Source organism: Miscanthus floridulus, chromosome 17, assembly GCF_019320115.1.
Source record: "Miscanthus floridulus cultivar M001 chromosome 17, ASM1932011v1, whole genome shotgun sequence".
NCBI lineage: Eukaryota > Viridiplantae > Streptophyta > Magnoliopsida > Poales > Poaceae > Miscanthus > Miscanthus floridulus.
The window spans coordinates 109,879,476-109,894,673 of record NC_089596.1 but is presented as its reverse complement, the minus strand read 5'-3'; the positions used below and the strand labels follow the sequence as shown (position 1 = coordinate 109,894,673).

Sequence of the window (15,198 nt, the reverse complement as noted above, 5' to 3'; positions counted from 1 at the left end):
TGTTTTACAGATTTGCGGTAGAACTTTAAGCTCTCAAACGTGGTCACATTAACCTCAGCAGTTTCTGTATATACATATAGATATACGCCATACCTACGTCAGTTCAGGTACTTCATCTACACCTGCTTCAAGGTTTCAAAGATTTACATGTACAAGCTCCCACTGTGCCTTTCTACCAAAGCACAAAGTAGTGACAGCAATTATTTATATTCATCATACCAGACAAGCTTCAACACAGAACATGTATATTTGTTGTCCCGCCAATTCAGGGTAGACAGGTAGTGTTTCAAGTATTCGCGAAAATAGTGTCAATTGTCAAATATCCTCAATAAACACTACTCCCTATCATCCAGAAATATAAGGTGCGTTTCGACTGTCAAAATTCGAGTTTGACCAATAAATTAATACAAGAATATACAGGTTATGTGACCGAAAATTGATATCACTGGATTCGTTAAAAAAAGCCATGTTCGCTTGAACTACTTCAGCAATACTTTTCAGCGAACGACTGAGTAACTTTACGAGACGTGTAGAGCATCTACAAGCAGATCTTTGCAACATGTATAGCCGATTGAGTAACTTTACGAGACAGAGACAGAGACAGAAAGGCTAATGGAAAACCTGTGGTGATGTGTAGTACTCGCTTTCGCTGAAATATGGTCTCAAGTCCTCTTGGCACATGAAATCCAAAGGAAAAGAAACAAGGTGGCCCCTGACTAACTGTAGTCTGTCCATAGGGTCGGTACTTTTGAGATCACCGTCTTCTAGCTTCCCTTGGGCAACACTCAAATCAATTGTAGTGTGGCCAATTTTGTCCCTCAAGTGAGCAAAGCTTTGCCGAAATTGGGCCCTGAATGGACTATATGTTTCAGAAACCACAGCACTTGACGCAAAATGCAACCCCAATTAGGCTTAAATTCATACCTTGAGTGGATGAGATCGTTGGGTACACACCTGAAGACATCTTGGTATATCATGGTATTTGTCTGCCAGACACAAGTTAGTTAATATATATGTATTTCGAGTATAAATGAAGATTAATATTTACAAAGGCATTGAAATAATATGTACACATAATACAGTTTAAAAACCAATTGAAAAACTAAGGCGATCTAATCGGATATAGGGTTTCAGATTAGTTCTTTATTTATTTTGATATGAATTTCTAGAAAGAATGTAATAGCATCAGAATTTAGTGCTATTGATTTGCCTTAAAAACTTTAGCAAACATTTATCTCACCTTGGCAGTGGCCATCCAGATATTTTTGAATGTTGAATCATCTATAGGATCCATGATATGGCTAACCTGAAAGTGAGAATGTATTTTGTTTAAAATTCTAATGCAACAGATACAATTGACTGCTCTGAAAAAAACTAAGAAAACATTGTCAAGCATATTTTTAATTGGTGGGTAATCTGTGTAAACCAATGGAAAAATTCAGAAGTTTGGTAAACTTCTATACCAAGCTTTAAATCTGTGATCATGAAATACTGAAACAGTTATCTTGTGTTAGAAAATTAATTATGGCTTTCTAAAGCATCACACAACAAAAGACAGTGAATTTTTTTCTCAAACACGCAGGAGTGCTATGTATCATTATATTAAGAAGAAAAAATGGGTCAAGAAGCCATACAAGAACCCTTACACACAACAAAACACTAGGATCTTAAACAAAAAGACAGTGCCCTTCGAAAGGGAAGACGACGACCACTACCAAAAAAAAAAAAACATTCAATCCCGGGCAAGGAGGTGATTGATACCTCATGCCCCAGCGAAACCCCAGAAATGAAGCTCCTCACTAGCGAGCAACAGTGCTCTAGCTAAGGGTTTTTTTTCCCGACTACGCAGGAGAGCTGCGTATCTCTTGTATTATAGAGAGGAAAAAACGGCCCGTATACATTACTAACTCATGCCAGGACCATACATGAGAAGGTTGGAAACACTTTACAACACAATTACTCAGAAAAATACTTTTAACGACCAAACAGCAAGGCAAAGACTCATCCAAAAGCTCCCACCCTATCCAATCCGAGAGCATGAGGTTTCTTAGCTCCGGCTAGACACCAAAGCTTATACTCATCTCTAAACTGTCGCAAAAGCTCACTAACAGAAGGGGAGTCTCCATCAAAAACACAGGCATTACGGTGCTTCCATAGCAACCATGCAATCAAAATGATGAGAGAATTTGCTCCTTTCCTGTGCTCCTTACTGAACATGTGGATTATCTTAGCCCACCAATCAGCAAAATAAAGATCAGTATGTCCAGAAGCTTCGCTTCCCAAATCCAAAGGCGACAAAATACTGAACCAAACTTGTCATGCAAACACACAACCAGTAAGCAAATGTTGAATCGTCTCCTCTTGATCACACAAAGGAAACCTCTCCGGGTGTGACAATCCTCTAGCTAAGTTAGGAGGTTCACCATAAAAAACACAACGATTACGAAGATTCCACAAAGTTCAGGCCCCTAAGATGATGATGGAGTCAGGCCTTTTCTTAAGTGATCAGCCACCAATCATCAAAGGAAATCTCATCAGCTAAGGGAGTGAGATCATGCAAGCTAATCCGGCACAGAAGGAAGAACCAAAATTCTCATGCGAAGACCAGGTCAACAGCAGGTGGCTTGGTCACAGAAGGGTAACAGGATGGATGTAGCAGCCCTCTTCGTGCTAACCGATCAGCCGTCCAACACCTCTCAGCGACCACTAGCCATATGAAAAAATGGTCCAAATCTTATCATAAGGACTGAAAATTACAGTTCCATGAAACAGGCTTTCATAGGCGTATTCACTGAATATTGCCCATCACTAGAGAACTTATGCAGAACTTTACCATGGAGTGAGGAGTCTCTAAAATAGAGCAGCATACAACCTTTCTAATGTCCAATGCCCACAATATACCTTATTCTTCAGGGGAAAACAGCCAGAGCTTTGCCTACAGCAAGTTCTCATATCCACATTTTCTCTGAGAACTGGATTATTGGCAACACTCATAAGAAGCTGGTATTGGTTGCACCAACTCAATCATGCTTCTCAGGCTCTAGAGTTCTTGGGGAAAATTTCATATTGAGACTCATCTATTACCTTCTTCAAAGCTATATGGTATTTGTTGCACTGATTCGATAAAGACTTGAATGTAAATTCCTTCTTTATGAAGGAAAAAAAAGAACATGATTACAAAATAGTATGCTTGTTTGAAAACAGGAAAAACAAACACCAATTTAGTTTATCGAAAAGGTGATTACTCTTGCATCCATTATGTGAAAACTACAGCTGAAATGCTCATGAAATTACTCTTGCATCCTTCTGAACTGTTTGTAAACATCAGAAGGAAATTGCATTTGACAATGCTATACTACAGCCATGGAATCAGGGTAACAATATGTGGATTTTTGCATTATCAACGAGCAAAGAAGATCAAAACTCCAAGATCCTAGCTTGCTAACTCTTTACTACTTATGGTCGAAAAATACTTGACGTTTTGGACATGACACGGTCTCCAATGTGCACCTTTGACCACTATATTTCTAATAAAATATATTGACAGAATCCAACAGCTAAATGAGATTATGAAAGTATTTTCAAAGACAAACCTATGATTTTCACGTTTCCAAATTAGATATTTTAAAAATCATTGATAGTCGAAGTTTAAAAGTATGACAAGATCTTGTCCAAAATGTCAAGTACAATCTTGGACATAATGGCCAGAAAATTATTTCTTTTTTACTTCACTAATCCCAATCGGTTTATGACATAATAATACTGTATGGACCTCCCTTGATTGTTTCCATCCAGAACAGAAAGCAGACCCACAAAAAAATAAGAATTGCAAATTTGCCACAGCTTTGAACTGCTAGCTTGCTACTTGGAAATTGCAAAAAAATCCATGCTGTTTAAAACGTCAAAGTACATTACACTCACATATTGCAGGGGGAAAACAAGCTTGTAACTCAAAACAAGTATTATCAAATAATTTAAAATATGATACTTTGGCATGTTATGTGCTATGTGAGCAGGCAAGTGAAACTGGGAAGAACAGAAAGTCAGAAACATGGATGACAGGATTATAAATTGCAAACAGAAGAAATGCACATCCTGATTCCATCAATTGTTCCTTACAACCTAACAGCAGCATATGATTAACAAAGAACAAGGCATAGCATAATGGTCAAACCTCTCCTGGATGAAGTCCAAGGTGCTCCGCCCACAGTGAGAGACGTAGGCTTAGAGAGAACTTCCCAGCTTCCCAAGGTCTTCCATCCATTTTTGAATTAACAACTTCTTTATCTTCGATGACCACAGCAATCTAGAAGGTTGAAGGGGGGGAAACCATCACAACTCCAGCACAATATAAGGTATTTGCTGTTAACTAAGTATACTACAAAGAATATTCATTGCAAGATGGAGAAAAATATTCTCGAGTTAGTTCTACTTTAAAATTGATTGTACTCAGTAATGAAGTATCTCTTGATTCTTTATTTCACAGAGTACATCTAACTGCTACAAGTGCATACCTCGGAGTCTCTTGATCCAAGCAAGCTTCTATCATTAATGTTAGCTGAGCCAATCAATGTGATGCGGTCATCAACTATCATTAACTTGCTATGTACATAAATCTGGAAATGGGACATTGTTAGAATGGTATTCTGAACACATTTTATATGCTGCTCCTTCCGGTCGAGTTAATAAGACTTTCGCATATGTCAAGAGTCAAACTTTATAATCCTTGACCAATAATTTGGCCAACAAATTTTGAATATTGTAAATACAAACTTGGTACTATTAGATTTGCAATCAAATGTACTATCCAGTAATCATAAGTTTATAATCATTTTAAGCTACGCCTTATAAACTGGACCAGAGGGAGCACGATGGTGACTAGCAGTTCAATGGCTCTTCTAGATAAAATTCATGATGCTCAGCTGGACAAGACTGAGGACTCTGGGGAGGAACAAAACATGCACAAATGGAAGAAAGCTCATCATACCTGACTAGTAACCAAGGGACCCCCATCATAGAGTTTACCATGTGCTCTAAGCCCATAAAAGGAGATGTAATCATGTGCTTTAGGTCCAATAACATCAAATAGATTCTGAAGAATCGAATTAGAGCCTCTGCAGATAGTCCGATATTGCCAATGCATGATTGCCCTCACCGATGCTGCTCCACCATCATCAATGCCTCCCTATCATGAGATTATGTAAGTAACCAAGTATCGAACATATCTCTAACTTCTAGCAGAAAACTACCTGAAAACCAGGTAAAAGAGGTATGATGATGATGGCCTTAAAGCGCTTTTTCTCTCTCTCAGCTCGAAGTATGCGCCGATACAATGCTTCCAGTACACGGTTTTTAATCGTATCATCTCCTGACAGACCCGATATGAAAAATTGATTCTGCAAAAGGTCATAAAAAAGGATGTTACAAAAAAAATTGGTGGTATATCTTCACTGTTTAGTAACTAGGTGCTTAACACTTAATGAAAAAGTGTCAATTTTGTTTAGCACTAAATTTTCCCTCAAATACATAAGCCGAAAAATGAGTTAAAAGAATGCATGATGAACTCCAGTTTCAGATCATTATCCATAAAAAAATTACTAAAGTTAAGAACTTCAAATCTAAAAGGTCAAAGAAAAAGCACAAACCTCAATGTATACAAAGTGTTCTGCCTTTTCAATCAGAGAAAAGTAGGCATTGTGGATGCTTCCTTCGATTTGAGTGGTCCCAGCTGACCATTGACCGACACTCCTAACAACCTGAGCCAAAAAAACATGGATTCGCTGATTACTTCAATAAAACAATGTATGCAAAGGATACACGTCAAATCTAATGTAGTATACAAGCATGTCTGTTCGAGCGGAAAAAAGTATACAGGCATGTCTTAAATACTGCAGAAGGACTGTATCTTATCATAAGATGTTTTTGAACAAATGATAAACATGTAGGGATATAGCAATGTATATGATGTAGAAGGAATATATCAAGTTTATTTGGCAAGATATAGAAGGAATGTATATGATGTAGCCACACTTGAAGTTAATATGTCCTCCAATACATTTGTATGAGTCAAATATGTAGATAGTCACTTTATACTTAGTCAGATAATGAGAAGTTGACATCACCACGAAATCAGGACACTAATATGTATTTCTTCATAAAGGCCAAAGTGAAAGACAAACGAGCTTAAGGATCTGAGGGCGTAGGAGTGCGAGAGGGGAGGCCTGGGCTTGAAACCCCGGCGACGAACTGGCGGCGCCGTGCTCAGCGCCTGGCTGGGAACTCGGCGACAACAGGGAGACGTGAACAGTAACGCCCGAGGGGCCCAAGGTGAGATAAACTCAATCCCAGGCTAAAGCTCTATTCCTTCAGATTGTTTGACACTTATACCAACTCAATAACAAATCTCTCCTAAATCTAAGGGCTAACAAACTCGACTTAACAAACTCCAACTAAAATAGCACTCCTAATAACTAACTCCTATTGAACCGGCTGGAGCCAAACCGGCTCCCACGCCTGGCCCTGGTGGCCGCACTCTGGTGCATGCCTCCGCACAACTAGCTTAGCCACTCTTCTTGTTACGGCGCTGGTACACTTTTCCCACCATAACACATTCAAAGTTTCAAACTCTTGTAAAATGACCCAACAGTCCCCTCCCTCTTAATCCTCAAAAGAGCAGTTTCGTTCAAAACAACAAAACAGCTTTACAATGTCTTACATAGCAACAGGAGACTATTTTTTTTTTCTTGTCGAATACGCAGGAGAGCTGTGTATCATTTCATTAAGAAGAAGAGTTGTAAAATACAACACGCACACCACCCACACACCCCTTAACTTTCAGTTACATTCGCGCCTGTCAAACACGACCAACTACACTGATATTGGATATTACTAACCAACGCCAATGAGTAGGATCTGCACTATAGCTGTCTAGACCATGTTAGCAACTTACAATGTGTGTCCAAACATTATTAGTACAGCAGCTACTCTTCTCTGTTAAATGAAATTAGCAGTTTTGTGATGATTCATTAAAAAAAATATTAGTACCAGAGCTGTTTGCAAGACAAATAATTTCTAACTTAATGTTGCATATGCTATAAAATAAAAGCTGTCAGTTTGCTTCTTAGTAAATTTCAGTTTCATAATATAGCCGCTTCTTTCTTACTAAATTTCAGTTTCATAATATAGCCGCAAACAACCTACCAACAGAAAAACTCGTGATTGGTGAAGCATATGTACTACTACCTCCATTCCAAACTGTAAGTTGTTCTGGCTTTTCTAGATAAAGAGAAAATTTGCACCCGAGAAATTGCTGTCCATGGATCCTCATTCTTCGGTGTTTAATAACTAATTAGAAATGTATTGCAGAGTACCATGTACTGACCTGACAACGACATGTTGCCCTTGGACCAACTTGTCCAACATCAAGTACTGAAGCAACTTGGTTGCCTCGCTCCTGCATTTCCCACCATTTCTTGTCGATGTGATTCCTATCATCTTTCGACGAATCAAAACGTCTAATAGATGATGGCTCAAGGGAACTGAGATTGTCTACAAAATTTCTCATAGGTAAATCCTGATGAGAAGAATCCAATTTTGCCTTTCGGTTGAGCAAAGGCTGATTAAAGCTCTTCTTGTTTACACGATCTGAATGGTTAATATCTAAATCAGTCATCCTTAAATCTGAACTGGATAATTCACGAGGTTCAAGCTCTTGAGGTAAGAGCAATGGAACATCCTGACATGATGTGCGTGACGTCAAGACTGGTTTTCCAATATCAACATCCTTATCATGGTATTGTTTACCCTCAGCCTCATCATTTATTTCTTTGCTTCTACCCTTGTAGTGTGGAATTACCATGTGGTGATGAGGCATCAGTAAGGGAATTGCTTGCTCATTTAGAGCTTTGTTCCGCTGAAAGAAAAAAAAAAGGAACAACTAATTTACCATAATCATGGGGAAAACTCTTTCGATGATAAGTAGACCAAAAGGACATAACTAACCTTTGCATAATTCCAGCGCTGAACAAAATGCCTTGCTACATCACGGCAAGGTGGACCATAGAGAGCACACTGAACATCATGCCAAGGCATGCGGGGATATTTAGCACGGTCCAGCTCATCTTTCATGGTGTCCTCCCAAGAATTGGGTTCAGATTCCCTATTTACAGAGATGAAGTGACATTTAGGGACTTTGCCCCATACATCTAAATGGGTAAAAGATAACAACACAATTACCTAGGATTGTAGTAGTCCTTTCCTGGCCACATCACTGGAGGAGAATCAGCGACTTTGTGCTCAGGACTATCGTAGCGACCAAAGCACAGATCAAGACCTCCAATATAACATACTTGATTATCAACAATCACAATCTTCTCATGGTGTGACCTTAAAGGCAAAACAATAAAAGTTAAAATTTTCAGATCAAATAAAAAAAAATGGAGCGCAGCTCTCCTGCGTAGTTCGTGAAAAACAATAAAAAATATATTTAACAAAAAGGAAACAGGGAACAAAAAATCATTCATACCACAAGTATACACCACTTGAGAAATGATCAGGATAACGCAGAACTTTAACATTTTCATGAATGTTAACTAGCCTTTGTTTACTGTATAAGCTGTTAATTTTCAATGCAAGAGCAACTTCCTTGTACAAGAGAATGTAAATCTGCAAAAATGAATTCTAAGTCATCCAAGATAATAAGTAATTATAAAAAAAACAGTCTGAATCCATTTCATGCTAATTTTTTGTGTTCTAACTTCTTGGAATCAGTCATTTTAATAAAAAATGGATATCATTTGAGTTCCAAGCATATATAACATAATTAACTTGGGGACCTGTTTGGACCAGTTTTTGTCTAAGCTTCAATTGGATGCTGCCTTTTATGGTATGCTAGATTTTCTAAGCAGCAAAGCAGACAAAGCGTACAGTTGGCAATCCGTTTCCAAGAAGAAAAACTCATGCATGCAAGGTGATCGGAGGTGGAGGAGGCGCAGGTGGAGCAAAAGTGAGGCGGAGGCAGAGGCACAACCACCGGTGTGCCCTCACTGGAAGTAGCTCCGGCCGCCTTCATTGGTGGATTGCAGCAATGGGTGACCGGAAGGGATGGCAGCAGCCGAAATCTCTCTCCCTGCTATCTGATTCGAATTCATGGTCGCCACTCTGCGACAGGTAGGTGACAGAGATGAGCGTGAGAAGGGAGGAAGAGCCAGGAAGAGGCGAAGGTATTCAATGGTGGCCAGGAGCAGGTGCGAGGAGGGAGGCCACGAGCAGGGCGAGCATGACGTGGGGACAGCTGGCCACGCATGGGGACTAGGACAGAGTGGTGACTTGCATGCGGCTGAGGAACAGTACAGATTGAGGGTGGCATGCGCCAGGGGAGTGAATGGGAGCTCAACTGGAGGACCAGACTGCAGTTGGGGAAAGCTGGAGGCTGGCCGTGCTTAGGGGAAAGAGCCTTTCACATTGAATCTGAGAATCGGCGCAGAAGCGTGCTGTTTGGAGGCATCAATCTTTTTTTTTCCCTTTCGCCAGAAGCAGCCGCAAAAGCTGCCCCCAAACAGGGCCTTGGTTTTGGCATGTTTGGTTTTATATTTGCTCATTTTACTTCTAATAATAAAGGCATTTGGGGGGGAAAAAATGTCGCCTCAAGAAACCAAAGTAACAGAACCGATTCACATGTACAGTTTATGTAGAAATTACTTTGTTTCTTGCACCCCCCCCCCCCCCCCACCCCCCCACAACCCACCCAAAAAGAAAGAAAAAAACTTACGATACATGCATATGTTAGCAAGGGTTATCTCCATACTTACTACCATTCAATTCCAGTTAGAATGGTGGGTACACAGCATTTTCACAGGAATAAAACAGTGACTGGTATATGCATGTCATCAGTTAAAATACCAGCTGTTCCAGCCATTCTAAATATTCGGCTAAAGTAAACAATCTGGCAGCCTCAGTTCCAGCTTTACATGGGATGGGAGCTAAACAAAACTGTTTTGTTCTTACTGGTTCAGTTCCCTAATCTAGAGTAGCCCACGTCTTAAGAGCATTTTCTGGTGCTCCTTGCAGCATGCCCTCACAACCTCACCCTCTCTCTCTATTACTGTATTATGTCTCCTAGGCATTAAACTATGACCTAGGGTAGCTTACTATGAAAAAAATCCTTGGGAATAACATGATCAATAAAATGGAGCTTCTAGGATATTAGATGTTACAACTTTAAACACGAAACTAGATGAGTATCTTCAATGAGAGTTTACACATATATCACTTTAAATATTTATGAACATGTTACTTGTGCATTTATCCCAGATTTCATCTCATTAATTACCCAACAGTTCCTGTCAGAAAAAAGTTGACGAAGAGAGAAACATAAACAAGTTTTTTTCCATCACTACTCGGACAATAAAAAGCATAGTATGTTTACGAACATTAAAAATATATTACCACTCATGAGGCCTCTTTGGAAATACTATTGTTTCTTCAAATAATTTCGTATTAAATCTGACAAGCGCACGATAGAACAAAAGTAAAGCATCCACTGTTAATTAATGGCCCAATACATGAATGGTGTTAAAAGTACATCATAGTGGCCACAAATATTAAAACTTTGTGAAATTCAGTTGTCCTGTGCGTCATAACAGATTGATAACTATTCTATGGTTTCAAAACTCAAATGTATCAAATGTACCATCACCGGTAGCGTATAAAAAGCAAGGAAGGATGGGGACCTGCAGGTGGTGAGGTGAATATGCAGAGGTATTTTTCAAATGTTCATTTAGCATATGTTCTACTATTTTCTTGTTCCCTTTCTTGTATGGCCTTGTTAGCCGTTAGCATGTGGAGCAGAAAATATATAACGCTACAGGTGGCAAAGGTTGCCTCATAATTCCATGCCCTTCAGATACCAAATTCTTGACAATTTCTGATGAAAATCATAAAAATAAAGAAGCAATGATGGTACCTGTACACCCTGCTTAGCTCTTGCTTCCAGTAGAGCATCAAGCCTAGATGATCCATGATGTTGGAATGGACGTCGAAGATACAACTCTGGGCAGAGCCACCAGCCAGTAATAAATATCTGCATCGAATTTTAACTCATCTTCCTTAGCCAACAGGTAGAAAATTATCCTGCAGCAAATGTTGAATGAAATAAAAAGCTAACCTCCGATTTGGCTTCCTCAATGGAGGATGCAATAGCTTTGAATGCAGCTTGCCCATCTACAAACCATTGTACCATACTCCCATCTTCCAACAAACCCCTCGGTGGTGCAAATGAGCCAAAACGATGAGGATAGCACCAGCCTTCTGGAGGTTGTCGAGCAGCGTTTATTGCAGTAACCCAGTCCTTAACCTTAGAAGAGCTTCTTGTGCGTAGCTTTATTGTCCGGCCACCAGAAGAAACCTTTCTCCGATAAAAACATAATGATATTCAAACTCAACAGGAAAATAAAAGGTGCAATGGTGCATAAAAGATTATGCTGCTAAATTGATCAAAATGTAGTGAAACCAACATCAACATGTTAGTCGCTGAATTCTTACTCTTGGTAGTAGCAGAATTCTTACTCTCATCGAGAGAGGATGACACTAGGAGTTGGGGCAATTTTCTGGTTTATTTCTCACACAATGCCATGCCAACCTGAGGGGTTGGGGATACATACTTATACGCTGCTAGCCAGCCAAGCATATGCCAATATGCCAAGATGCTAGATGCTAAGATGCTGTCCTAGATGCTGTCCAAGATGTTGTCCTAGATGCTGTCCTAGATGCTAAGATGTTGTCCTGGATACTGTCCTAGATGCTGTCCAAGATGCTGTCCTAGCCAGTCAAGAATGCTGTCCTTGATGGGCAGCAAGACCACCATGCAGCCACAAGGACCATATGCTGCAGCCCCACAAAGACCAGCCAACACAGAGACTTATCACATCATTCTCCCCCTAAGTCTTGTGCGTCGTCTTGTGGGAAAGTTGAACCATCCCAGTCCTGGAGCAAAGCTCAAGGAACTTGATCCTCTCAAGAGGCTTGGTGAGCATGTCCGTAAGCTGGTCCTTGGTGTTGATGTAGCTCGCCTTGATGCTCCCTTTCTCCAAACAGCCTCGGATGAAGTGGTACCTCACCCAGATGTGCTTGCTGCGTTTATGGAAAACGGGGTTCTTTGCCAGGGCCAGAGCTGACTTGCTGTCCACCCAGAGCTCCACCGCTCTAGTGTCTCTGCCGAGGAGATCACTAAGCAGTCGAGCAAGCCAGAGCGCCTGAGTCGAAGCGGTGGAGGCCGCTATGTACTCGGCCTCGCAGCTGGACAGGGCCACCACCTGCTGCTTGACCGACTGCCAGCTAACGAGGCACTTGCCGAGGAAGAAGAGGATCCCGCTCGTGCTCTTGCTAGTGTCGAAGTCGCCGGCGTGGTCGCTGTCGCTGTACCCGACGAAGTGTGCCGCCCCAGGGCACCTAGGGTAGTAGAGGCCGTGATCGAGTCCCCGCAACGTAGCGGATGATCCTCTTCACAGCCTGCTGGTGCTCCGTCGTCGGTCGCTGCATGAACCGACTAACGTAGCCGACGGAGAATGCCAAGTCCGGCCATGTGTGGGCGAGGTAGCGAAGGCTCCCCACAAGACGCCGGTACTGCGTAGCGTCCACCTCCTCCGTCGTGCTGTCGCGGCTCAGCTTCAGCCTCTCCTCCATCGGAGTGAGAGCTGGGTTGCAGTCGGTGAGCCCAGCTAGCTCAATGACGCGCTTGGCGTATGCGGTCTGTCGAAGCATGATCCCGGAGTCATCCTGGTGCACCTCGATTCCCAGGTAGAAGGAGAGAGGCCCCAGGTCACTCATCTGGAAGGTGGCCTTTATCTCTTCCTTGAATGCTGCCACCTCCGCATCCTTGGTGCCGGTGATCACCAAGTCGTCGACGTAGACACCCACCAGCAGAGCATTTCCTCCACTGCCCCGTCGGTAGATGGCCGCCTCGTGCGGGCTTTGCTCGAAGCCCATCCCCTTTAGCGTGGAATCCAACTTGGCATTCCACGCCCTCGGTGCCTGCCGCAAGCCATAGAGGGCCTTGCGCAGGCGGAGCACCTTGCCCTCCTTGCCGGGCATCGCAAATCCCGGCGGCTGGTGCACGTAGACCTCCTCCTTCAAGTCGCCGTTAAGGAACGCCGACTTGATGTCCATGTGATGAACACGCCAGCCCTCCTGGGCAGCTAGCGCAAGGAGGAGTTGCACAGACTCCATCCGTGCCACGGGAGCAAAGGCGTCGTCGAAGTCGACCCCCTCCTGTTGCACGAAACCTCGTGCCACCAAGCGAGCCTTGTGCTTGACGATGGCGCCGGCTTCATCCCTCTTCAGCTTGTACACCCACTTAAGGGTGATCGCGCGGTGACCACGAGGATGGTCAGCAAGCTCCCAGGTGCGGTTCTTCTCGACCGCATCCATCTCCAACTGCATCGCGGCGCGCCATGCCGCGTGTCTCTCGGCCTTTGCAAACGACCGAGGCTCGCCGTCGTGGTACGCGTCGATGCGCTCCTCGTCGTGAGAGAGCAGAGTAGCGAGCTCAACCGGGTTGTGCTCGACACGAGCTGGTGTTGGAGTAGACGTGCCCGGAGAGGTGCCTGTCAGTGCCCGGAGCCGGCTAAGAACTCATCGCAGCCGAGGTCCTGGCTGGAGAGCATGGTGCTGTCGGAGTAGCAGGCGCCAGGGTCGGTGGAAGCTCGGGGACTAGGGTAGACGCGCTCGCCGAAGAAGAGCTGCCTACTCCCCCAGCTCCCTCGAAGTGGACGTACTCGATAGTGAAGTCGTCGTACGTCGAAGCCGAGCCGTCGTCCACCGCCTTGTCCCACGTCCATCCTCGCCCTTCGTCGAACACAACGTCGCGCGCCGTGCGCACACGCTGTGTCTTCGGGTCGAGGATGCGGTAGGCCTTCGAGCCCTCCGCGTAGCCGATGAACACTCCCGGAGTGCTCCTGTCGTCGAGCTTGCTGATGTGGCCAAGCTCCTTGGTGAATGCGAGGCAGCCGAAGACCCGCAAGTGGGAGACCGCCGGCTTGCGCTCATGCCAAGCCTCGTACGGCGTCCTGCCGTCGAGCGCTTTGGTAGGCGAGCGGTTGAGGATGTAGACGGCCGACACCACCGCCTCTCCCCAGAAGACAGCCGGCATCCCCCTCTGCTTGAGAAGGGCCCGAGCCATCCCCACAACCGTCTGGTTGCGCCGCTCGACGACGCCGTTCTGCTGCGGGCTGTACGGAGCGGAGTAGTGGCGCTGAATGCCTTTATCAGTGCAGTACGACGCAAATTCAGCCGCTGTGAATTCGCCGCCGTTGTCGGTGCGCAGCACGCGCAGCTTGCGGCCACACTCCGCCTCCGCAGCAGCCTGCGCGCTTGATGCCGTCCGTAGCCTCTCCCTTGCTGCCAAGGACCATCACCCACATGTAGCGGGAGAGGTCGTCGACGAGCAGGAGGAAGTAGCGTCATCCTCCCGGTGTGGCCGATGTCACCGGGCCACACAAGTCTCCGTGCACAAGCTCGAGCCTCTCCTTGGCTCGAAAGCTCGCCCGCTGGGGAAAGGGGAGTCGCCTCTGCTTCGTCAACACGCAGACGTCGCTGAGCTGCTCCACATGGTCGAGGCACAGCAGGCCTCGCACCATCTCCGTGGCACTGAGCCGCTTCAGGGCCTCGAAGTGAAGGTGCCCGAAGCGCTTGTGCCACTGCCACGCCTCGTCATCCCGACGAGCAGCGAGACAGAGGGGTTGTGCCATCTGCACGTTAAGGACGTAGAGTCGATTTGCGCTTCTGGTTACCTCGGCAAGAAGGCGACGACGGCGATCCCAAATCCTCATAACACCATCCTCAACCACCACGCGTGAACCGTTCTCATCCAGCTGTCCTAAGTTGATGATAGAGTTCCTCAACGCGAGGATGTAGTAGACTCCGGTGAGCAGCCTGTGCTCACCAGACACGGCGGTGAAGATGACGGAGCCGACACCCTTGATCTCCACGCCGGAGGCATCCCCAAACTTGACGGAGCCTCGGACGCTAGAGTCAAGCTCGGTGAAGAACTCCCGTCGACCGGTCATGTGATGGGTGGCGCCGGTGTCAAGGCACCACCCGTCAGTCTTGTCGTTGCCGGAGCCGTGGCCGAGGAGGACGTGTGCTTTTGGCTCGTCAAGGTGGAGAGCCGCTGCAGCCGGTGCCGCTGGAGGTAGCTCGATG

The 15,198-nt window shown here is 44.4% G+C and overlaps 1 protein-coding gene across 1 annotated transcript in view; it reads right to left on the bottom strand.

Annotated features, from left to right (window-relative positions):
* Positions 1 to 201: 201 nt before the first annotated feature.
* The window catches only part of LOC136516826 (phospholipase D zeta 1-like), a 30,745-nt gene continuing 15,748 nt past the window's right edge, over positions 202 to 15,198 (bottom strand). The window contains exons 7-20 of the mRNA XM_066510314.1: positions 11,165 to 11,404; positions 10,964 to 11,080; positions 8,525 to 8,664; positions 8,236 to 8,385; positions 8,002 to 8,158; positions 7,382 to 7,912; positions 5,646 to 5,756; positions 5,250 to 5,396; positions 4,988 to 5,185; positions 4,515 to 4,616; positions 4,175 to 4,306; positions 1,241 to 1,306; positions 925 to 986; positions 202 to 850 (exon numbers count right to left, since the gene is read on the bottom strand). Coding sequence (XP_066366411.1) covers positions 610 to 850; positions 925 to 986; positions 1,241 to 1,306; positions 4,175 to 4,306; positions 4,515 to 4,616; positions 4,988 to 5,185; positions 5,250 to 5,396; positions 5,646 to 5,756; positions 7,382 to 7,912; positions 8,002 to 8,158; positions 8,236 to 8,385; positions 8,525 to 8,664; positions 10,964 to 11,080; positions 11,165 to 11,404 — 2,394 coding nt within the window. The 3' untranslated portion in view covers positions 202 to 609. The remainder of the gene's footprint in view (positions 851 to 924; positions 987 to 1,240; positions 1,307 to 4,174; positions 4,307 to 4,514; positions 4,617 to 4,987; positions 5,186 to 5,249; positions 5,397 to 5,645; positions 5,757 to 7,381; positions 7,913 to 8,001; positions 8,159 to 8,235; positions 8,386 to 8,524; positions 8,665 to 10,963; positions 11,081 to 11,164; positions 11,405 to 15,198) is intronic.